Raw genomic sequence first — 24,032 nt, 5'->3', positions numbered from 1 at the left:
ATTAGGAAAATTGTTCTATTGAAAGGATTGTTGATAAGTGAACTGAGGATTGCCATGTCCACGACCACGACCACGACCACGACCATGGCCATTAAACATGGAAAGGAACTGCTGTTGTTGCTGCCTATTTTATTGATTGTTGTTATTCCCTTTGCCTTTCACTCCAGTAAGGTTTGCATTAGGAGAATTAGAAAACCAAATCTAACCTTTGAGTCAAGATTTGTGATTGAGTAATGAGTCAAGTGCCTCTGAGATACTGAGATCAGTTGCATTTGGTCGGTTGGTGAGAGCCGTCACCATCGATTCATACTCGCTTTCCAAACCAACAAGGATATAAAGAACAAGTTCTGACTTCAGGACTGGTTTGGAGATAGTGCAAAGGCTATCAACGATTGATTTTGCACATTGAACATAGGCTAAAATGGAGAGTGAGCCCTTCTTGAGGTTTTGTATCTGTCTTCTCAGCTAGAGCACCCTCGAGCATGAATGGCTTGAGTAGCTTTAAGCCAAAGCACTCCACACTTTGGTTGAGGTTGTTAGACCCACAACCTGACCCTTCACACCTTTAATAAGAGATGAGATCAGACAGTTGAGAACGAGCTGATCAAGATCCATCCACTTCTTGAATTCTGGGTTCCGAATGGTTCCTGTTCCTGTGGGATTAGGAATTTGGAGGAGGTTTCTACTTACCTTCAACAAGCTCGACCAGATGATGATGACGAAGGATAGGTAAGAATTGAGCTCTCTACAACAAATAGTTTTCCACATTTAGCTTGATCGACAGATAGTGAGTCACGTTCTGTATGGAAGGAACGGAACCAACAATGGTGGATGAGTTGAGTTATCCTTGTGTACTAGAAGACATGCGTGACATGCTATTGTGACCTGTTTTGGTTGACATAGCTCTGATACCAAGTTTGAACAGAAAGAATTAGAAAGAATACTAAGAGACAAAATAAATATGAATCGGCTGATAAACTATCAACCATGGGCTTCTCCATTTATAGATCTTACAGTAAGTAGTAATGTACAAGAATCGTAGTAAGAATATGATAGTTTACAAGAAGAGTTATAGATAAGTCAGAAGTCTAGGATAGGTTACAAGATGAGTTATAGATAGAGATGAAGACTATCAAGATAAGCTGTACATGGAGAAGCTCATCACGATCCAAATATAGTAGAGTTAGTCTTGGATACGTTAAGTGCTCTATCACTGTTTGTATAATTGTATCTATTTTGGGGCAACTTTCTCTCCATAATAAGAACATTGGGACTAAAAAAGAAAGGGATAATTAATTGTGAAAGAGGAATTACGACAATGAGTAACAAAGAACTGAATGGGATGATGTATCATGAACGTAATGCTCCCACAGTTTGATGGATCCAACTCAGTTATTAGCCAATGCAGATTGACTTAGGATATGAGAAACTCTATCCGGCCCAAGTAGAATGGAGGGCCATCATCGAAGGCCTAAAACAAGCCAACAGTTTTAGGCTCAATTTGGAAAGAATATAAATATAAATATGTACACTACAAATGTATATAAAATACAAGGTTTTGCACTTTATATATTTAGGCTGTGTTTGGTTTTGTACAATTTTATTTGTACTGGTACAAATGTATGAGAGTGTAAATGAAAAGAATGCAAATTTTGGTTTATTTTTGTTTTGGGTTTTGTTTTTTCTGCTCCATGTCTTATTCTGCTTCATTTGTAATTCAATCAAACAAAATAAGGTAAAATTTGAAAAGAAAATAAATCAGAATTTGAATCCAAATCATTTGCACTACCATAATTTTGCATCAGTGCAAACAAATTTGCAATACAATCAAACACAGCCTTATATTTGTATTCCTTTCAAGCTGAGCTATTTGGAAAGAGTATGAATATAAATATATACAGAATAATATAAAATACAAGGTTTTGCACTCTACATGTTTAAATTTGTACTCTTACCAAACTGAGCCTAAGTTCATGGAAGTTGACCAGATAACAAACTTTTAAGGACACCACTATTAATCTGTTGAACTTTTTATATATGTACTGATCATATATCTAGATATGTAAACTCTGTTGTTATAAAGCGTGTAAATATAATTGTACTCTCCACTCTCTTGCCCAAAAGAAAAAATACCTCCCAAAGTTTTTTCCAAGGGATAATATGTTTTCGATTGTGGGAACTTACAGCTAGTTAGCCCATGTAAATGGTCGGGCCCTTAGGTCCTCTCTCTTGTTTTTCTTGAGATCACATCTCCACCCTGCAACACCTTACAGCACATCCCTGCCGTATATTGGAAACATGTCCCGATGATAACATCATCGATTTTGATATATTATCATCGGGAGATATTTCCAATGCATGGCGGGATGTGCTGTGGGGGCAGAGATGTGAACTTGTTTTTCTTGACCCGAGTGCCTCTGTTGTGTTGCTGGAGGGATAATAGTAGCTCACTCTATTTTGTTTCCTTGTGGTCTGGTCTGAGAACGCCTTGAAAGCATGGACATCCAGCCGCATATAAGGAAAGACTTTGACCCATATTAGGAAGAAAGACATGATATCAGAAATACTTTGACCGATCAAATGTTCAAAACCCCATGAATTTGGTTTAAAACACACCTGATCGATTTCCACTTTTATGAAGCGCTGGTTTATTGATGCCTTCCAAGTTTGATGCCTTAATAGTGGGTATACTAGGGATAAGAAACATGAGTTATTTCAAGTGGATTCCAACTGACACTGAATCTGAGCCCCACAATCAAATTGTCGTGTAGGATATATTTTTGAGGCATAGAAGGTGTAACAAATTAAAACAAATTTGTATACTTGGAAAGAATAAAGGTGTGAAGGAAATGGGTTCATACTTCATAATCATCGTTGCTAGAGTAAAGTTTGGATGATCTCCCCAAGAGAAAGAGACAGAGCGGACAGCGGTGGTTGTATAGTCTCAATTCAAATCGATAATGGCCTGGATCTGGATTTCAGTAATTCGGGCAAGCCCGAAGCCCGAAAACAGAGAGGCAGCGTAGCCGTAGCGTACTGGAACATCCCACTGCCCACTGTCCACATTAACGAAGTAGTAGTCTACTGGTCTTGCTCGTTTATGGGACCCACACCGATTCGGTGCTTAGTTGGTGCTTCGTCAGAATGCTTGCTTGTCAGTGCAACGTGAATTTGCTGAGTCCGGATCTGGTGATTCTGTTGTCAACACAGGGTCCCACCACACGGTCCCATCAGCCATTGCAGCCATAAAGACCAGATCCGAACTCGAATGTGCTGCGCTCACGTTACCCGAAGTGGGCGTTCACTGTAAATTTCACCATTTGCAAGGGCCGTCACGGTAAACTCAAAACTTCGATGCGGGAGGCGTTTCTCGTGTATAAAAATCAGTCTGTCTCTTGAGTCTTTTATTGGTCCTGAAACCTCTTTCTCCCAAAAGTGAGAAAGGCCTCAAAGCGCGTCTTTGAAGGTCTCTCTGACTGGAATTTCTCCCAAACTCGATTGAACTGGTATGTCCAGAAATCTGCATTTGGTTATTTCTCTTCACTCTTCGTCAATTCGTCTTCAATCAATTTGCTCTGGATTTGCAGACTTGTTGATTTGCTCCAATTTAATTTGCAGCGATTTCGAATCGCATTTTCTTTTTTAGAAAATCTTACAAGCTTTAGCATTTGTGCGACTACTCTCTTCGTTGGATCTGCATAGTTCTGCACTTGTTTTATTTTGATGTGCGTATTTGCTTTGATTTTGCGACAAGTTTGAGTTTTATTGGATTTAGCATCTCGGAGTTCATAATCTCCCTTTGAACGTGAATGAGTTTGTACTGCGGTCGCTGAAAAGTTTACAGTTTTCGGTACTCACGTTGCTACATTATGAGCGACGTTAATTGATGGCGAGACAATTATCTATAGTGTCCTACATCAATTAGAGATATGACGAAGCAATTGCTCGCTTCCTCCTTCTGCTCGACGTTCTTTTTGTCTTTGTCTTTTTCTTTTTCTCGGTTTGACAAGAAGATCTTGCGAATCTGATATAGCTACTTCTTGTGTCTCCTTGCATTTACTTCCCATGTACGAGTGATTTGAATTGCAGGAACTTCTTATAATTTCGCATTGCATATATATCTGTTCGTTTATTCTTAATCTGGAGTTATCATGGAGCATCATAAATCAGTAAATTCTCTGAAGCAGAATAAATTTTTGGCAAAATATTTGTTCTTCAGAACTATGAGAACTTCATGATTGCTGATTTAACGTCATTTTTAGTTGGAATAAAAATCATTGCTGTTCAATATGTCTATGTAATCATTATGAATGAAAACAACTGGTTTTTATTGCCTTCTTTTATTTTTCTTCTCCCCCTCCCTTTTTAAGGCTTGCCGCTTTTGACCACTTGATTATTGCACTCTGGTGCTATTCTGCGTAAGCTTAAGTCTTTTTTTTTTTTTCCTCTCACCATACATTTTTTTTGTTATGGGCAGGTACTAGATAAACAAATATATCGTGCAAATTTCATTAAATATTTAACTGCTTAGAGCCATCATAAATCACGCTGTGCGTATCCTTTAGTTTATGACCCTGACATTTTTTATTTCTTTCATGTATTCTAGGTCATTCCTTATGGATTCTAAATCAGTTGTCGAATTATTAGAAACCTCATCTGAGGTCCATTTTTCTGGATTCCATTTGGATGGGTTGGAACCAAGAAATTCAGAGGTGGGGCAACCAACAACCTCAGAATCTGAAAGTGTGTACAAGCAGCCTTTTGTAATTGGTAAGTGCTTGTTTAGCTTTCTCCACATTTCTGTAAAATGCAGCTGCCTCGATGGTGGCGAGTATGCTTTGTGGGATACCAACTTCTGCTAATTGAAAAACAAAAGGATCAGAAAAAAAAGAAAGTATTAATCAAAAAATAAGGATATTAATTTCACATTGTTGCCCCATGGATAGAGGTTGAAGAGTTCACTTTTGCTCCTATGCTTTTACGGGTGTAGGACCATCAACTGGTGGAGAACATTGGTAATGTTGCCCATGTTATCATGTGTAGTTTAAGGTTCTCTCAATCATGGGTGATGTACCCTTGTTCTCTGCTATAGGAGCCATTTGCTCCAGGGATGTGGCAGAGTAAGTTTCTTTGACATTGCATACGATACATGGAATCATTCCATCTGCCAACTATGCTGGTATGTGCAATCTCTATCATTTGGACTTGTCTATCTAAATGACCTATCTAGTGATGTATGTGTACAAGTTGTAAATTTATTACTCAAAAATTATAATCATTATAAGTTACTTTTTTTTTTGTTTAAAAATAAGAATGTTAAGATAAGAAGTCACTGAAGAATTTACGTGTTATGTATTAGTGATTTAAAAGGCACGCTTAGGTGCATAGGCGTGGCTCATTTTAGGGTATGTGTCTTGCCTAGGTCCCATTCCGAGTATTTTCAAAAGGTGCTCGCTTGGTGTGCCTAGGCGTGTCCCTACTTCAGCCCAGGTGTGCATCTTTTGAAAATCTGTGCATTTTTTCTTTCTTTTTTTTTGTGTTTAGCAGCTGGGCTGGGGGTTCCGCTCCTGGACCCTAGACCAAACCCCTTGAGGCAAGTCCAAACAAATCCATATTAGGGTCTTAACTTCTCAATACCGGAGCGGAGAGAACCCCATATTTGCTAATGTTGCTCATTCATTCATCATAATAAAAGATATTTTTAAAAGAAAGTTAAAGTTATAAAACCTTTCTTTTTTATAGGGATTAAGAATTTAAGACCCTAATATGGATTTGTTTGGGCTTGGTACAAAGGTGACTCCTAGAATCAAGAATTCATAATGTTTAACATCATATTAGCTAGGCAAAATTCCCGATTAGTACCCTATACTTTGGGCCTAGCGCCAATTTGGTCCATGAACTTTAAAACGCGACAATTCAGTGCCCAAACTTTTAAAATGTGCCAATCCAGTACCTGCTGTTAACCAACCGTTTAATCAGCTGTTAAGTGGCATTTGAAAAGACAAATGGCCCTTCAAGTGTCATCTAATTTTCTTCATCAAACATCCAAACATTGACAAAAAATGAACAGTTCCAAATCCTTGCCTCTTCTACTCAAGCAAGTTGGGTTCACGTCAGTGGGCAAAAGTTTGGATGGTTGATAAAAAATGAACACTTGAAAGGCATTTGTGTCTTTTCAAATGCCACTTAATGGCTGGTTAACAACAGGTACTGGATTGGCACATTTTGAAAGTTTGGGTACTGAATTGTCGCGTTTTAAAGTTCGGGGACCAAAGTGGCACTAGGCCCAAAGTATAGGGTACTAATCGGGAATTTTTCCTATTAGCTATTTGAAGTAATGCAATTGGGAAAGAAAATAAAGAATTTAAGAGTTTTCATTCTTGAATATGTTCTATATGTTATGCTTGATTTTATTTTTAAATTTTCATTTTAATTATGGTTTACATGTTATGTTTATGCATTTTAATTTGAGATAATAGGTTTTTTAAAGTATTTATTTTAAAATTTAAGTTTTATTTTTAATTAATAATTTGTTTAATATTTGGATAATTTGCATTTTTTTGATTTTTTTGATTTTTTTTTTTTTTACATTTTTGTGCCTTTCTTCAAAAAGGCCCGTGCCTTGCCTTGCACCTTGTGCCTCGGGCGCAAAATGGTCCTTGTGCTTTTTTTGCACCTTTCGTTTTAAAACACTGATGTGTGTAATGATTCATGTAACTAGTAACCATTTATAGGTCATATTATTCTTGTTGTAGAATAATAAAACATATTATTAGTTGAAATTAGAACAAATAAAAAATAGATTGATGTGGAAAAATGTGCAATTCTTTATCTATGGATCTGATGTGATTCATACTAGTATCATTCTTTTTCATTTCGAGTGACCCATTTGTTGCACATGGACTATACCTAGAATAATTGACTACATTTTTTTGCACTGTATAAGGTTTTTCTTGTTGACAATTGTGTCAATGGTTTATCCCGGTGTCAGTTTATGACATGCAATTGAAATAATACACTTTTCTTCTTCCTAAACTTTTTATCTGTTATAAATGATTGAAATTTTGGTAGAACATAGGTCCTAGGAGTGTAACCATATATATTTTAAATGCTCTTAACTATGTCTATACTATTATATTTCCACTATACTCCCTAAAACCAAAAAACTTCTCTATTTCTAATAACTGCTATCCTGAACTGGAATTGTGAACTTGGGTCAATGCAATGAGCCAATGAGCTATTCTAATGTTAAATAACACTTATTAATCCCAAATCTTGATTTTCCTTGCTCTTTCTAAAATGATGCAGATCAAAATGCATTGATCCTTGAAATTGTTCATTTTCATTGTTTATTCCACACTGTTTCAAATTCTTTTCAATATGTTGTTTGTGAATGTTACTCCGTGTATTTCTTTTCTATTTATTTATGACACATTGTCTTTGTTTGAAGACATTTCAAGATATTATTCTACAAAAACGTTTTTGGCAGGAGTTGCTGGTGGTGCAGCATCAGGGAAGACCAGTGTCTGTGACATGATTATTGAGCAGCTTCATGACCAGCGTGTTGTCCTTGTAAATCAGGTATCCTTTGCTTTTGAAAGAACAATAAGCAAAAGATATTAACATGACCAGCGTGTTGCCCTCGTAAATCAGGTATCCTTTGCTTCTGCACTTAGGTAGTGTAGTAAAACTGTTGAAATGAGTGCTGAAAGCAGAATGAAGAAAATATTCCAAATTTAAATTGGCCATTCAGCATTTCGGTAACTTGCAACTTAGGTGTATGCAGAATGATGAAGCTCAGGCATTGGGTTGATTATTTTTCCCCTAAAAGTTTTATCATATACCAATAATATTCCTAGATTTGAGTTGATTTTAAGTTTGGAATCTTTTGGAATTTCACTTGCAGCGCCTATTTCAGAAGTTATCAAATACCACCTTATTCTTATGTAATGCTTAATTTAGCCCACTCATCTCTGGATAGGTTCATGTTTACATGTACCTTCAAAATATGGAAACATTTTGGCGAAGGTTTGTTTTTTGGTTGGTATTTTATTGGAAATCCGTAGGTAGATCCAGTTTATTATCTGTTACCTTTGCCACTTAGATACGCTACATGGACCTGTGCCTTATTTTTTTCCTTTTCCCCTAAAGTATAATGGTGTTGTATGTGGGTTAATAATGTCAGTGGAAAAGATTATTTTGTCATAATCTTGTTATCATTTTCCTTCCGTAGATGTCATACATGCTATCAAAATACAACCATCAAAATACAACTTGGTGATTTTGGCAAGTTGGTGGTCCAAGCCCTAGAAATATTGGCTCACCCTGTGTGGTATTTGTTTTTTTCCACCCCCCTTCTATTGTATTTTAGATATGATGATTTGCCATGCCTTGAGAGGAAAATTAATGTTATTAGTAAAGAGCACTTCTATTTTTTTTTTTTTCAAGTTATGTTCATGCTGATTTGCATATAAAACTAAGGGGCTAACCTAAAATTTGTTATTTTTTCCTTTGTAAAATTTTATTGCCTAGGGACTCGGTTAGGCTAGGCAAGTGGGCGCCTAGGTGACTAGGGGTTAGGCTAGGCAATGCCTAAGTGGGCACCTTGACACAGATGGCTTAGATGTTAATGGATACCCACCTTTGATTTCTAGAGAAGATTTTTCAGCTACCTGTCTGTTAGTCTGACTTCAGATTTTTTTTAATAACTCTAAAGAAGCAAGTATTGGAAGCAGTAATACCCATAAGGCATCTCATCACTGTTCACCGGTAACTATTAAGAAGCAAGTATTGGAAGCAGTAATACCCATAAGGTAGGAGTGTCAATGGTCTGGTTTTGGGTTGGACTCTGCTGGATGGATCAATAAGACCAATTCAGACTTCATGGTCCAGAGTATTTATTGGATTGGGTCTGGGCCATCCTGTAATGGATTTATATTAGATTGGGTTAGATTGAGCCAATACCTGGTCCATTGATAAATGTTAAGAATACAGGTGTCAATGAACCAGGTTTGAATTGAAACCAATATAAATTACAATAAATTTGAACAGATTAAATGGTCTAGACATTGAATTGGACCTCTCCAAAATGGTCTAAATATTCATCGAACTGGATTGGATCAGGTCTATTTGTAATGGACTCACATTGGACTAAACCCTGGTGATAGATGTTGATCCAATCAGTTGAGTGTTAGATATAAGCGAAGGTCTAACCAAATGCATTAAAAGGGTGGTAGTTTTGGATTTTGGTCATTATGGTTACTGGAGTGCGATTTATTTCTTGTTTTACTGGTCCCAAGTCTTTATTATGTTACAATTACTTAGACTAGAATCTTGACTTTCAACAAAAATTTTAAATCCAAAAAGGTTTCATTTCTAGTTGCAACTGGTAAAGCATGGATATCTGGTCTTTCCAACTAGTTCTCCGTTCCTTCGTAATTTGCATCGAGTAAGAGCTTGGTTCTTTCTTTGTTAGTTCTTCCATGCACAGATGGATTTGTATAAAGGGGGCTATACATTCAATGTTAACTTGTAATTGTAGTTGGCCCTTAAGTTTAGTTCCACTTTCACTCGTGAAAAATGTTTTTTTTTTTTTTTTTTTATTATGACCTTGCAATTTAGATTCTGTTTGCTTTTTATTATTTTTTTACATTTATAATATTAAGTTATCATATGCATCAGCTGTGGTATGCTAGAGTCTACAGATGCCCTTGTTTTATTATTTTTTTACTGAAATATTCTAGTCTTGTTTTCTGGTCATGACCTCCTTGATTTCTTCTATATCAATTTTATAAGCTTTGATTCTCTAATTGTGCTACATCTTTACATGCATGGTGCTGTAGGATTCGTTCTATCATAATTTGACTGAAGAGGAACTTGAACGAGTTCATGAGTACAATTTTGATCATCCTGGTAAGGATATTTCTTTCTCTTATGTCAGGGAAACAACTGGTTGCAAAGAAATATTTCCATTTGTCATCTGAAAAAATCAGTTTTCTGTTCTCCCACTCCTTTTTCCTGGTTCTTAATTATTTCTTCCTTTAAAGAGTATGATTTTCTATCAATTAATCTTCAGACCATACATTATCTGAAAATGGTCCATTTGAAAGTTTCTTATTGATCTTAAAAGTGGTCTATTTAAAGATGTTTGAAGTGCTCATAATTTAACATTGGATATGACATTAAACAGAATGAAATGACGAAACAGGATTCATGTAACTGACCTCATATAATTGGGATAAGGCTTGGATGATGATGGAGTAAAAATAAAATTCATTAAAATAAAAGAAAGTACTAGAAAGGCGATAAGAAACCACCCAAGAGGAGAGAAACAAGAAACAAGTACATGAACAACCCAACCACCTAACAATCAATCCAAATCCCTAACAAACACCTGAAGTCAAAAACCGAAGTTTCATCTAAAAACGTACTCCCATTATCACAGATTGGCAACAAAACAAAACATCAAAAAAAAAAAAAAAACAAAACAAAACATCAACCTCTCTCCCCCTTTTCCCTAAGCTGCATACCCAAACTTGTGATGAAAAAATTCCATAAACTTTCCCAAGATTGCCTACTCCACCCTGGCTCACTTCCTAACAACAATCACCACAAAAAAACTGGGTGATGCAAAAAACATATTTAATCATTCTATCCTTTTCTGCTGATTTGAATCCCATGCGACATAACAATGCTACTATCTATTATGTTTTTTTTTGGTCATCTTGCTACTATCTATTATTTTACCAAACAAATCCTCCCCATTTGAATAACTTATCATTACTCATTTAATTCCCATATTCATTGCCTGTCAATGATAAATCAATTCCTGTGTTTTGCATTTCTGTGCTCACCAACTCAGATATTTTAGTAGTTGTGTCCTTCAACCCACTTTTCTTATGAACCTTCTTAGCTTCTTATGAACCCCAAATAGACCAGACCCCCTTTTAGCTGGGCATAGATCTCTGAAACATGGACACTTCTTTGGTTCTCCTCCCTCTTGAGATGTCTTGACTTCAAACAGTCCTGGTGACTTGCAAAGCTAGATATCAGGGTGTCAACAAGAGAGGCAGTATTCTTTGGAAGCTTGTTACTTTTACTGTTTGTTGGATCTTGTGGAAAGAGTGCACCAGCAGGGTATTTGGAAATGCTGAGCATCAATTGGAGGCCATTTGGAAAAGCTTGTTACTTTTACAGTCCATTGTGGGGTAGGCAAGATGCTATAGGTAGTCAAAAATTTTGCATGGCCATACTTTAGTCTATGATTTCTTCTTCTTTTTTTTTTTTTTAGAGAGAGAAAGGGTAAAGTATTTCATTAAAGCAAACTGAAAAGGATACAGCCCCGCCCAATGAGGTAGTGGGCAAGACAGAAAAACACTTTGTACATCCCAAAAAAAGCCACAATATGAACATCATACAAAAAGATTACTGTGCTCAAGAAAAGAGCTGTAAGGACAATTCTTGAACAATTTGTGAGTCTCCACCCAGGAGTATAACCTTCCCCACGTGCTCTTTAAGACTTCCTCCTCTGACCTAAAATTGTCTTCAAAAGGCCTCCTATTTCTTTCTGACCACACTTCAATTGCTGGCAAGGTTTAAAATGTCGATGTTGATGGAAATGTCGCTTACCAAAATATAGGACATATGTCGAAAATGTTGGAAATGTCGAGGGGAAATATTGTAAAAATTAGAGACATTGTGGAAATATTATGAAATATGTGGAAGTATGCAATGACATTTTGTAAAATGATAAAAGAAGCATTAATACATATTTCTAGACTATTATCTTATTCCCAACCATTATATAAAGCTAAGAAATTAATACATATTTCTAGATCAATAACAAATTAGTAAATGATGATTTACTGATTTATAATGCATTTTGATGTTTTTACAAGGTTATCTGATATTGTCTTTTCTTATTTTTAATTCTGATTTATTATAAATTCTAATATATTTATTCCACACTAGTAAATAGAAATACATTTATTCTGATTTTTTAAATATTAAAGTTATAATACATTATGTTTAATTATAAATTTAATAAATTGATTCTCATTTTTGTAGTATTAAGATTATGATAAATTCTGATTTCTTATAAAACTTAATGAATTTATTATGATTTTAATACTAAATTTATAATAAATTATGATTTAGTATAAAATTTAATAAATTTATTCTGATTTTTTATATTAAATGTAGAATATGCTTTATTTTAAAATTTAATAAACATTTTCTGATTTTAATAAATATTTTAAAAAATACTAACTAGTTAATATTTTATTACTTGAAAAATATTTTATGTTTTATATTATAAAGTAATTAATTTATTATTTTTTTTATATTTTGTTAATTATTTTTTATAATTTTTTTATTTGAAATATTAAATAGAAATTATTAATTGAATAATTTATATTAATATACTGTATTATATTAATATAAAATACTAATATATTATATTATTAATATACATTAGTCGATATTAGTCGACATCCTATCGACATAATAGGAAAAACTGTCTTTTTTTTAGTTATTTGGACCGATTTGGTTGACATTTCCGACATAATAGGAAATGTCGACCGAAATAATGTAATTTTTATACTACCATCCATTTTCGGGTCGGTGAGCCTCGACATCGACATATGTCGGGCGACATTAGCGACATTTGAAACCATGATTGCTGGCCACACCTTCCATAAAATCTTACCTCTCCTCGACAAACACCTCAGACCCCAGCCCTGTAACAGTTCCGATACATTAATTGGGAGGAACAACTGAACTCCAAAAACCTTTTGAACTTTCATCCAAATTTCCCAACTGAATCTGCTGTGCAGAAAGAGATGCTCCAGCTTCTCAGAATTGTTACTGCATAAAACATATGCGCTTGGTTCTACCACTCATCCTCTCTTTGACAGATTATCAGCTGTTAGGCACCTCCCTAAAGCTGTCACCCACAAACAAAAAGTGACTTTTAGAGGAGCCACCGTCCTCCATACCATGTCTTCAGGGAAATTAGCTTCCTCTTCACTATATAGGCTGATGTAAAAGGATTTGATTGTGAAAATACCTGATTTCTCCCTTGTCCAAATCCTCCTGTACCCCCTTGTACTACCCACCCTTTCATCATACAGGATCTGCATTATCTACTCCCATTGCTCCACTTCCCAATCATTTAGGTTCCTTCTAAAACTGGGACACCACCCACCTGCCCCTCAACCCTGTGAAAACATTTCTGACGCCATACAACCCTTGTTGATAGCAATATCAAAGATGGTTGGGAATCTGCTCTTAAGAGGGCTATCACCGCACCAGACCTCCTTCCAAAAGCTGACAATATCTCCTACTTCCATTCTTATTCCTTGTCTAAAGTCCTTTGCTGATTTCTGAATGCCCCTCCAGACTGCACATTCGTAAGGTAGATTTGATTCCCCTGGATTCCAACTTGAGTTCCTTGAGCCATACTTAGCCTCTCTAACTCTTCTCCATTGGTTTGTGCTCTGTTCATTCCACCTCCAATACCATTTCCCTACACAAGCCAAATTTCTTAACCCCAAACCTCCAGCCTTTCTTGACTTTCAGGCTTTGCTCCAACTGACTAAATGAAATTTAAACTCATCCCTCCACCCCTGCCGTAGAAAATCTCTCATTGTCTTCAACAACTTGGCCACACTGGCTGGAATAGAGAAGTGAGACAAAAAATAAGTGGGGATAGAAGACAGAACACTTTTAGTAATTCTAGTTTTCCTCCCTTCAATAGATACCTCGATTTCCATTCTTTCCACCACCGGTTCCCAAATCTTCTTAGAAATGCATTTTTCTCCAAGCGGCATCCCCAAGTACTTTGATGGCAAAGTACTTGAGGACTACTAACTCATTTGCAGATGGGTTAGCCAAACAAGGGGTGAATAGGGAATCTCTGTTTTGGGCTAATTTTTAACTTTCTTCCAATGTATTCTGTTGGTGGAGAGTTAAGACATTTTACCTCCCCCTTTTGTAATTAAAGCTTCACATCATTAATAAAGTTTTTTTTTTTTTTGTTACTGATCTAAAAAAATAAAAAAAAGTACTTTGATGGCAAAATTCCAACCTTGCAGCCTACAATATCTGCCAACACTTCCAAATTAAGATCGGCCCCCACTGCCATTAACTCACTTTTGTGCATATTGACTTTAAGGCCAGAGATCACTTCAAACCATATTAGTATCATTCTGATTCTTTCCACTTGTTCTTCTGACACATTGACAAAGAAGAGAGTATTGTCTGCATACAACAGCAATGCTACCTCCACTTCTTGACCCACTTAAAGCCTTCTAGGAGTCCTCCTTCCACTGTGTTATTCCCCATCAAGCTTAGAGCTTCCAAAACACAAATAAACAGCAAGGGAGAGAGGGGATCACCTTTGCCTTAATCCCCTTGAACTCTGACATCTGCTTGCTGTATTGAACCGATGGTTCAAAGTATCGATACACCTCTTTGTATTGGCAGAGATGTATCGGTACTTATAATGATACTCCCCCTATTTTTTTTTTTTTAATTTCTTTAGTTTTCAATTTCATTTATATAATATTATATTATATAAAAATGGGTCCCCGAAAACACCTGTAAACAGGTGTATCGGGACAGCAAATATACAATACAAATACAATACACCCGATACGGGGCGTATCGTATCGAATTTTGATCCTTGATTGAACCCTCAAATATTTCAAAACCTGAACCAATAAGCAAGGGAAGAACTTGGAATTTTGTCTAATCAACATATTTTCTTCTTCCATCTTTTCTTTTCTTCTTTTCCTATAACAAAAGTAGGGGTTCAGCCCCTATATTTTTTGAATTTTCTTTCCTTTGTTCTTTTTCTTCTCATAAAATGTTGATTTTCTAGACTTAAACATGAAATTTATACTTCTCTTATGAAAATTATTGATAATTATTAAGGGAAGATGGTTATGGAACCTAGGGAACTACCCTAGGATATATGGTTTTACATAAAAAAAGTCCATCACCTAGGCGACTAGGTGACAAGGCGACAAGGCACCCCCTGTCACCTAGCCTCACCTTGGCGCCTTGAAAACTATGGCTAACAAGACTTATTGGTCTGAAATCTTTCAGACCGACCGCCCCTTTCTTGTTGGGAATCAAAGCCAAATAAGTAGAATTCAGGCTTCTTTCAAACACCTCTTTCTGATGAAACTCCTGTAACACCTTAATTAGATCCTCTTTTATGAAACTCCAGCTTCTTCTACAAAATTCCATTGTGAATCCATCTGGTCATGGTGCTTTGTCACCTTCCATTTCTTCAATTGCAGCTCTAACTTCCTCTTCTGAAAATTCCATTGTGAACCCTTTCTTTCTTTCTTTTTCTTTTTTCTTCCTTAATTTTCTTTTCCTTTCTCTTTTCTATTCCTTCTTTTTCTTTCCTTTTTTTCTCTAAATATTCTCTCTTCTCTTTTACCTTTTTACTATAGATGTAAGTGAAAGAAAAAAACCAAAAAAAAAAAAAAAACAAGACTGGCTATTGCCTAGAGTTTTGCCCTGTCATTCAGACCCCATGCTAATCTAAAAAGTTCTCTGTTGGTTCTCTTGCCCTTCCTTCCTCTTTCCTCTAATTTTCTCTTTTCTATCTCCTTCAACATATTAATAGTTGCCGGCTCCATTCCCTTAATCGAGGACACATGGTCAAGGACAATGCCTACTGCTCTTGCCTAGACTCTCATCATTGATCTGGCGTCTCAATTGCATTTGGTCTTATCTCCTATGGAAGATTTGCAACTGCCAAATCTTCTTTCTCACCACTATAGCTTTGCCAAAAGAACACAATGGCGGGTCACACATTTCTGCATCCTCTTAAAATCTCGGGTCACTCTGCCTACATTGGTTGCTAGTGAGGCTTCCTTGCAAAACAGTTACCTCTCTCTCTCTTCGACACGAGAAAGTCACCGATGCAACTGGCTCAACTAGGTGACCCAACTTAAGACTTGAGACTTGGTTTGGGCCAAGCCCAAACCCGGGTCTGCCTCACCTTGACCCAGGGTATCCACATCCTCAACAAACTGATCGCTCCAACACGAGCCCACTCCCTGACTCCTGTTTGCCCCCTTCAGTGTTTCCCTTTCAAGAAGCTTTTCACCTAGGTCACCACCCTCGAAGGATGAAAACCCCCTACTATGGGATTGACGATGCCGATTTCTTTTGACATTGCTTCTACCTCTCTTCTCTTGCCCCACTGAGAAACCTAACTTCTCTAAACACCTTTCCACTACCCTCTCTAACCTTTCATCTTCTGGCAAGTTTAAAATTTGAATCTCCCCCCCTGTCCCCTTATGTCAGAACTCATAATCAACTTGTCAGTCCTTGGATGGTGCAGACCCCCTTCTCCTTCCACCCGTCCAGATTTGCCTAGGTGTCCCAAACTTGCATCCCCACATGTCTCTCTTGTTCTCCCGAGGCTCCTTCGTTTTCCTTGTCTTCCCCGGTTCTGATGGAAGATTCCGGCAGTGCCTGCACTTCGTCTTGTATCTGACCTCCACTATCCACCAGAACTTCCTTTCCTTTTATTTTTCTTCTTACCTCTTCTGTAATACTCTCCCTTGCTAGAGACTTAAAAATCCTACTCTCTTCTGCTATTGTGCCTTCAAAATCTGTTGCTGGTTCCACTGTTTCTGGGTAAAACTCTGGCCAGATGACTACTGCAACTACTTTGTCATCGTTAACCACATTCATCACCGAAGGTGGGAAGCCTCTCCATCTTTCCTTTACTCTGATCCATTCAATTGTCTCTCTCGCTTCCTCTGTGTTATCTGTTTCCAGATAACCACCACACATGTTTCCTATTCTCCTCACCAAACTTTCACTCCATAGATGTAATGGGATCCCGTAAATGCGAAACCAGAAAAAGTTTGGTATCCCCTCTCCCTTCCTCCAACAGCCCTCTGTTTTATGCCATGGGGTAAGATGTAAAAGGGAGCCCCCCACGTTTCTTGTACAAGTCCCCAAAATCCTGTTGGCCTCCCCTGCAGAAGGAAGGATGAAGAGATATCTACCTCTGTCCAACCTTCGGACCCTCACCCCCAAAGCCACTTTCTAGTATGTCACCGCCCACCTGTGCAATTTGGAAATTGAGAGTCTAGTTTCTACTTCCCCCACCAGACAGGCTTCCAAATACCTCGTCCTTTGCTCCTCTCCCTTACCATCTGGAACCAGATAGAAACATTCACATCCCACTTTTAGCCTGACATTTCCATCAGTTATCCATTCCAACAATTTTGCTTTCTCCACGTAGGTACTTCTCTCTCCACTTTCTACCCTTAGTCCCATGTCTCTCGGTGCTTTGATTTCTGAACAACGCCCAAAAAGCTTGTTCCCTCCTTTTGTAAACCTGACTCCTCCATTCTGCCTGTTAACCACCTCCCTCCTTTTTCCTCCCATCCTTCTCCAACTAAATGCCATTCCATCCAAAACACCGTCCGATCACTGTCCGCTAACCATCCAAAACTCCGTCCACTCATCGTCCATGATGATCTCCACCACCTGGTAGTGATCTGGTGTTTCGGGGAGAAGATTGAAAGGGCGTTCCACTTTTGCCGTGAACGAATGTGAGATTCCAAACCCGGAATACAATCTGCCCCATAAAACTTTCCGAATGTTATCTTCTGTATTGTGTTTATTTTCAAACAGCTTCCTGTTACTTTCTGCCTATATTGTCCATAATACTGCAGCAGGTACTACCCCTCAAACAATGTGTCTTTTTTAGTATAAGCCCCTCAGTTGCCTTCACCACAGCAGTGCTTCCAAAGTCTCTGGGAAACAGATATGGATGTCAAAGAGCCCCATTAGCTTCACCCACAGGGTTCTTACCAACTTGCAATGTATGAAAAGATGATTTCACATAAAGCAATTATCTTGACATAGTTCCTTTTGCTACCTATCTCAATAAAATATATTGTATTTAAGAATTTGTTTTAATTTTGCTTAGATATTAACCATATTATTTTGAAGTTGCGGAAAATGCAGTTTAACTAGGGCATGACTTGTAAACATGGTATATAATGTATATGTTTTGCATTTCATAGCTGCTTGTTGATACTTAATACAACTTGGATTTACCATGTTCAGCTTGTATAACATTATGCATGTTGTTTAATGTTCGTAGTTGTTAGTTTGCTTGGGCTACCTTTCTTAATGTTTCTCTTTCTTATTGCTAGATGCCTTTGACACTGAGAAACTACTATGTACTATGGATAAGTTGAAGCACGGGCAGGCGGTTGATATCCCTAATTATGATTTCAAGAGTTACAAGAACAATGTGTTACCAAGAAGGGTATACATTCCTTACCCATGGAGTATAGAATGTCTTAAGGAATAATGGTCCCATTATCTTCTAGTGGAAATTGCTTCAGTATCTTGTAATTAGACTTACACAGTCTATATCATTTTTTTTTTGGTTAAAACAAGTAGATCTTAGTTTTCTTTTCTTTTTGATCAATAACAGTAAATTTTCATTAAAAGAAATAGTCAATTACAATGGTGGGGGGCAGTAAACTCCCCCCCAAGTAGATACAACATTACAGGGTAGCCCAAAGTAACTGATTTCTTCCCACCCCTTGTTTAGTGAGTGCATGTGCAAATGAATTGGCGCATCTTCTTACCCATTGCACTCTCACCTCCATACCCTGAGTTAGCCAAGTGAAGTGTCTTTGTTCATTAATGTATGTCCACAATCCATCACCTTCGTTCCCTAACCAACCTATTACCACTTTAGAGTCTCCTTAACATTTAGTTCCTTAGCCCTTTCCATACCTTCTATCAAAGCCATAATTTCTGCATGCAGCTGAGTCCCCAACACCAAATGGGCCCGAGAACAAAACCAGTCCCTGATGGACCAGGGTTACCTTCACTGCTTGCATCAAAGTTTAGCTTAATGAAACCTGCACAAGGTGGAGACCTTAGTGGTTGAGCAGCACTTCTGCTTGGAGCTGATGCTGTCACTTCCTTTCCAGTTATTCAGCAGTGTCTCCGTCCTAAAAACTCCACCAATCCTGATGGACTGGGGTTACCTTCACTGCTTGCACAAAAGCTTAGCTTAATGGAACCTGCACAAGGTGGAGACCATAGTGGTTGAGCAGCACTTCTGCTTGGAGCTGATGCTGCCACTTCCTTCCAGTTATTCAGCAGTGTCTCTGTGTTAATGTCCTTGAATATCTCCACTGTTTTTACCCAATGAACCACCCTAGAAGTGATCACTTCTATGATTGCCTCTCTGCTTCTCTCTTTTTCAGCAAAAGTTCTTTGGGTTCTTTCTTCCCAAACTGTTCAACAAACTGCTGTTCTTGTACATCTCCACAATATTCAGATTTTAGTTTTCTTTTTTTTCTCCTTTCTAGAGATCCTTGGACAGTTTTAAATGTTTCTGAAAAAATATCTTCATGGAAAGCTTTATATTCTTAAAAGAATATGGTGAAAGTAAAACTTCAAACATGTTGTATATTTACAGTCTTCCTTTGTCACAGTGTTTGATGTGTTGTCATTGATGGTCTTCTGTATCATACAGAAAATCCAGGGGTAAGAATGATATTTTCATTTATACTTTCTTTTAATTAAATATGTTTGTACAGACATTAGGGTCAAAATTGTCATTTACACTTCCATCTAATGAAAGGTTGATTAAGTAAATCTGTTGCAAATACAGGGGGTATTTTAGTAAAACACAAACTATAGTGTAGGTTTTACCATTTTAGTAAATCTGTAAAATTTTAGGGTGTTTTAGTATATGACCCTTCTCTTTATCACCAGAAAAAGGAATGTACTGTTTTTGAGATAAAATTTCAAGGATTTTTGATCTAGTCTTTCTATGAATCAAAGAGTGTAGTTAATTATGAAATATTTCACAGGTTAATCCTTCAGATGTTATTATTTTGGAGGGGATACTACTTTTCCATGATCCTCGTGTCCGAGATTTAATGAACATGAAGATATTTGTTGATACAGGTTCTTCTTCTCTCTTTTTGTATATTTTTGTAACTTTATACTGTAGTATTTTGTAGATTCACGTCATTGGTTGGCAGGAATACAGGATTGGAAGGGGAAAAGGCTGATGATGGCAAGGACTATAGAACCTATCACTATATTATGCCTATTGCTTTTAAAATACTGATTCAGATGTAACAAAACCTAAATTATGATGGATGATCCTTTGTTAATCTGTGTTCCTTGGGAAATCAAAGAACTTCAGGGATAGTTAAGGGGTTTTTGCTCATTTTTGTGTCATTGTGGGAAAAGTGTCTCTAGAAAGCATTTTTAATTTTTTTTTGATCAGCAGAAAAGGAATTTAATGAAAGATTAGGAATTACAAGGTCTGGGGTGTGATTTCCACCCAAAATCGACAAATATTACAGATTTGCCCAAAACATTTGCCTTCTCATAGCCCCTTGTTTGACCAGAGAATCTGCAATTCCATTTGCTATTCTTCTTACCCACTTAAATGGAGCATTTAGTTCCCTTATTAGGCTTACAACCTCCCTGAATTTAAGCCTGAATACCCAAGGAATCTGGGAGCTATTTCTGGTCCATGAGATGACTACTTGGGAATCCCTTTCCACCTCTAGGTTGTGGAAGCCCAGTTGTTTCGCAAGCCTTAACCCCTGCAGTAGACTAACCAGTTCGAAAGGAAATAAAAAAAAGCATTTTTAAAATATTTAAAGACAAATAGCAAACGATTTTCCTAGTAATTTGGGCATCTGGAAGCCTGTTTTTGAAATACCTTCATTCTCAACATAGTGACAATATGTTATTTGAATATGGTCTTGATCAAACTGATATATTACTACCCCTTGTGTTCTCCTAGATGATGTCTTTTGTTTGCTTTGGGTTCTCTTTTATGTTCTATTGTCAAGTTTCTTTTGTATTTCCTTTCTTGTCCTTTCATTGTGTACCTTCTATTTTACTTTATAAAGGTCTTATTTCTTTCTTTCTTTCTTTCTTTTTTGGTCTTTGGTCTTAGTGCCAATTCTTCATCATCATCCAAGCCTTATCTGAACTATATGTTCTTGAATAAATGATCCTTCCCCTTTGTTCCACACCTAGTGGTGTTATATCAAATAAGTTTCCACAAATTTTTTCTGAAGTTTCCTTTTCATGCTTTAACTGTGTTAGCATTCTAGAAATATATCTTACTCTAGTTTGTGTGAAATATGCTTGTTTCACATTCAATTATCATCATCATCATCTAAGCCTTGTCCCAATTATATGGGTTGGCTACATAAATCCTATTTCACCATTCTGTTCTGATCAGTGCCATACCCAAATTAGAATCATAAGTTATAATTGAAATATTCTTTTTTCACCATAATGGACTGTATTTCAGTTTTATATCACTTAATGTTACTTGTGTGTTCTTCATGATGAAAAATTTTCAGTGCAGATGCTGATGTACGGTTGGCGAGGAGGATAAGGCGTGATACAGTTGAGAAAGGCAGAGATATTGGATCAGTACTTGATCAGGTCAGTATATATTATTTTGATATACAATGCACAACTTCTCCAAGCCATTTTTTTTCTCAGAAATGGGTCTTCTGTTTCATATATTCATAGGTGCATATGCTATGCTGTGGATAATATTTTAGACTGTTATGTCTGTTTTGATGTATTATACAAACAGTTTCAATTATGTTCATTATCAAATTTGCATATCTATTGTTGGCTCATGCATGTTGGAAACTGGGGTTTAAATGTAGTGATGCTCACTGAATTATTTGCCAACACATCTTTTCAAATTGTAAACGTATTTTAAGTCCACTAAGCCCCTTATGGTAATGCTTTTCAAAGTTCTGAAGATTGAAAAGTGGATGAGAACCACTGACCAGTTAAGTTGTTGTGAAAACCTTTGTTGTGTGAAGCCTAGACTTATGGTGTGTTTGTACCCACTTTCAAGTTTCAAATTGATTATCCTAGATTTAATTCAAAATGGATGTAAAGGAAACACTAAAATTTGATGTTTATTGAGAGATTGTCATTAGAGATCTCCAATTCCCTTCTTGAATTGTTTTGCAATGATAAAGTTGATTACTTTGGTTCTTCTCCCAGGGTGCAGACTTGAGGAAGCTGCTAGCTTAGTTCTTTAGTCAGCCTCACTAGGAGTGGAATACATGTATCAACTGTACATCTGCTTTTTTTTTTTTTTTGAGTAACCACATATTGATTATTATTCCAAATGCCGTGTGTACATGAGAGGAGAGGATGTGCAAAAACAACAACAACAACAACAACAACAACAACAACAACAACAACAACAACAACAACAACAAAAGACTAGACCCATCCATCAACAAAAATCAGGGAAGCATAAAGCATAGGACTTGCTCTGTACATAAATACCCTTACCGCCACCTATCTAGTAAGGCCATCAGCAACTGAATTTAAATCTTTAGGGATCTCACTTTTCAAAAGAAAAGGCTGAAATGATGTCTCTGGTTTCATTAAGATAGTGAGCAAACTCCCATGGACCTTGCCTGCAAGTGTCATCCCATCTGATAGCATTGGTTAAGTCCCCTTTAATTTCTAGATATGAAGGCCTAAGTCTCTTTTCCGTATGAATCCCAGATAACATTGTAAACTTGCATGATATTTAATTGTTCTTGAGATTCTTGAAGGGGAATGGCAGACATGAGTGAATGTTACCATTTTGCTGCCCAGTTATTATTAATTTCAGAAGTCTACCTGTGTCTATTTATAATGTCCATTAGAAGGCTGTAATACATGTTGATAGTGGCAGAGAAAACTATAGTGCTATGGATTGAGAAGAGAGGCAAGAAATTTTAGGTTTTTGTTAGATTTCTTTATTGAATCGAATGTTAGCTACCAGCTATTCTGCCAGAGGCACAGTTATGGTTAGGATCTTACCCTTGAGAATCTTTAATTTTCAATAGTTGAAATTCCATACATAAGGTCTTTATTGGTCTTCTGCATATGATATTGGCTTAATTGAGTAAATGCCCAAATATGAAGAAGGCAAGAGATGGAATAGCTAGTGTACTAGAGCTCTGGGAGACGGTATTTCCAGAAAAGTTGGATATGTTATACTTGTCATATATGCTCTGTAGAATACCGTATCGTGTGATGGTCCAGATGATGAATATATGCCATCTGGAAGATTGGAAAACATTGATCACCCATTCTGGGTGCATTTCAAGTGTCATGAAAATATTTTCTTCCTTGTGGTTTTGACTCAAGGAAGTTGAAGTCTTTCAACTTTATTCTGTAATCATTATTGTTAAAAAGTATGCTCTCTCATGGTTTTATCTACTTGGATTTTGTTCCAGGGACATTACCAATACATTCAAGCTTAAGTTTTCCTACTGCTGTTGTTCATGTCCAAAACTTGTTGCTATGATCCTGTAAAATGGTGGCACTCATTTAATCTATAATTTATGATGCAGTACTCAAAATTTGTGAAGCCTGCTTTTGATGACTTCATACTTCCAACAAAGAAGTATGCAGATATTATCATTCCCCGTGGAGGAGATAATCATGTAGCAATTGATTTGATTGTCCAACATATTCGTACAAAACTTGGTCAACATGATCTCTGTAAAATATATCCAAACCTTTATGTCATTCATTCAACTTTTCAGGTATGCTGCTATTTCTGTTTACTTATCTAGTTTGTGTAGTTGTATGAGTTCTTTCTTTGTAGCCAAGAAAAAAGGTTTTTTCATTGTATTTGAAGTTTCAGATTAAGATAAAATTCAATAATTTCTTTCTAATTCCTACAGATACGTGGTATGCATACACTTATACGTGATGCTAAAACAACAAAACATGACTTTGTTTTTTATTCTGATCGATTAATTCGCTTGGTAAGTAGACATTTCTGTAATTTTACTCCATCTAACCTCTTTTTATAGTTCTGCAATGCTAAGATTTGTCTTTTAGGGTATGTTTACTGACCATGTTCCTGCATCATAAAAAGGTTGTTGAACATGGCCTCGGGCATCTTCCATTTACAGAAAAACAGGTGATCACCCCAACAGGTAACATAC

The 24,032-nt window shown here is 36.7% G+C and overlaps 1 protein-coding gene across 1 annotated transcript in view; it reads left to right on the top strand.

The window, feature by feature from the left end:
- The first annotated feature begins 3,275 nt into the window (after positions 1–3,275).
- Positions 3,276–24,032, top strand: part of LOC104594309 (uridine kinase-like protein 3) — a 34,402-nt gene continuing 13,645 nt past the window's right edge. Inside the window, exons 1-10 of the mRNA XM_010254552.3 lie at positions 3,276–3,506; positions 4,607–4,770; positions 7,490–7,581; positions 9,843–9,912; positions 18,201–18,316; positions 19,887–19,983; positions 21,416–21,495; positions 23,430–23,624; positions 23,766–23,849; positions 23,963–24,023. Coding sequence (XP_010252854.1) covers positions 4,617–4,770; positions 7,490–7,581; positions 9,843–9,912; positions 18,201–18,316; positions 19,887–19,983; positions 21,416–21,495; positions 23,430–23,624; positions 23,766–23,849; positions 23,963–24,023 — 949 coding nt within the window. The 5' untranslated portion in view covers positions 3,276–3,506; positions 4,607–4,616. The remainder of the gene's footprint in view (positions 3,507–4,606; positions 4,771–7,489; positions 7,582–9,842; positions 9,913–18,200; positions 18,317–19,886; positions 19,984–21,415; positions 21,496–23,429; positions 23,625–23,765; positions 23,850–23,962; positions 24,024–24,032) is intronic.

Source organism: Nelumbo nucifera, chromosome 1 (assembly GCF_055504915.1).
Source record: "Nelumbo nucifera cultivar China Antique chromosome 1, China Antique-T2T, whole genome shotgun sequence".
Classification (NCBI taxonomy): Eukaryota; Viridiplantae; Streptophyta; class Magnoliopsida; order Proteales; family Nelumbonaceae; genus Nelumbo; species Nelumbo nucifera.
The sequence above is the reverse complement of the archived record's forward strand: the minus strand, read 5'-3'. Positions and strand labels throughout refer to the sequence as shown.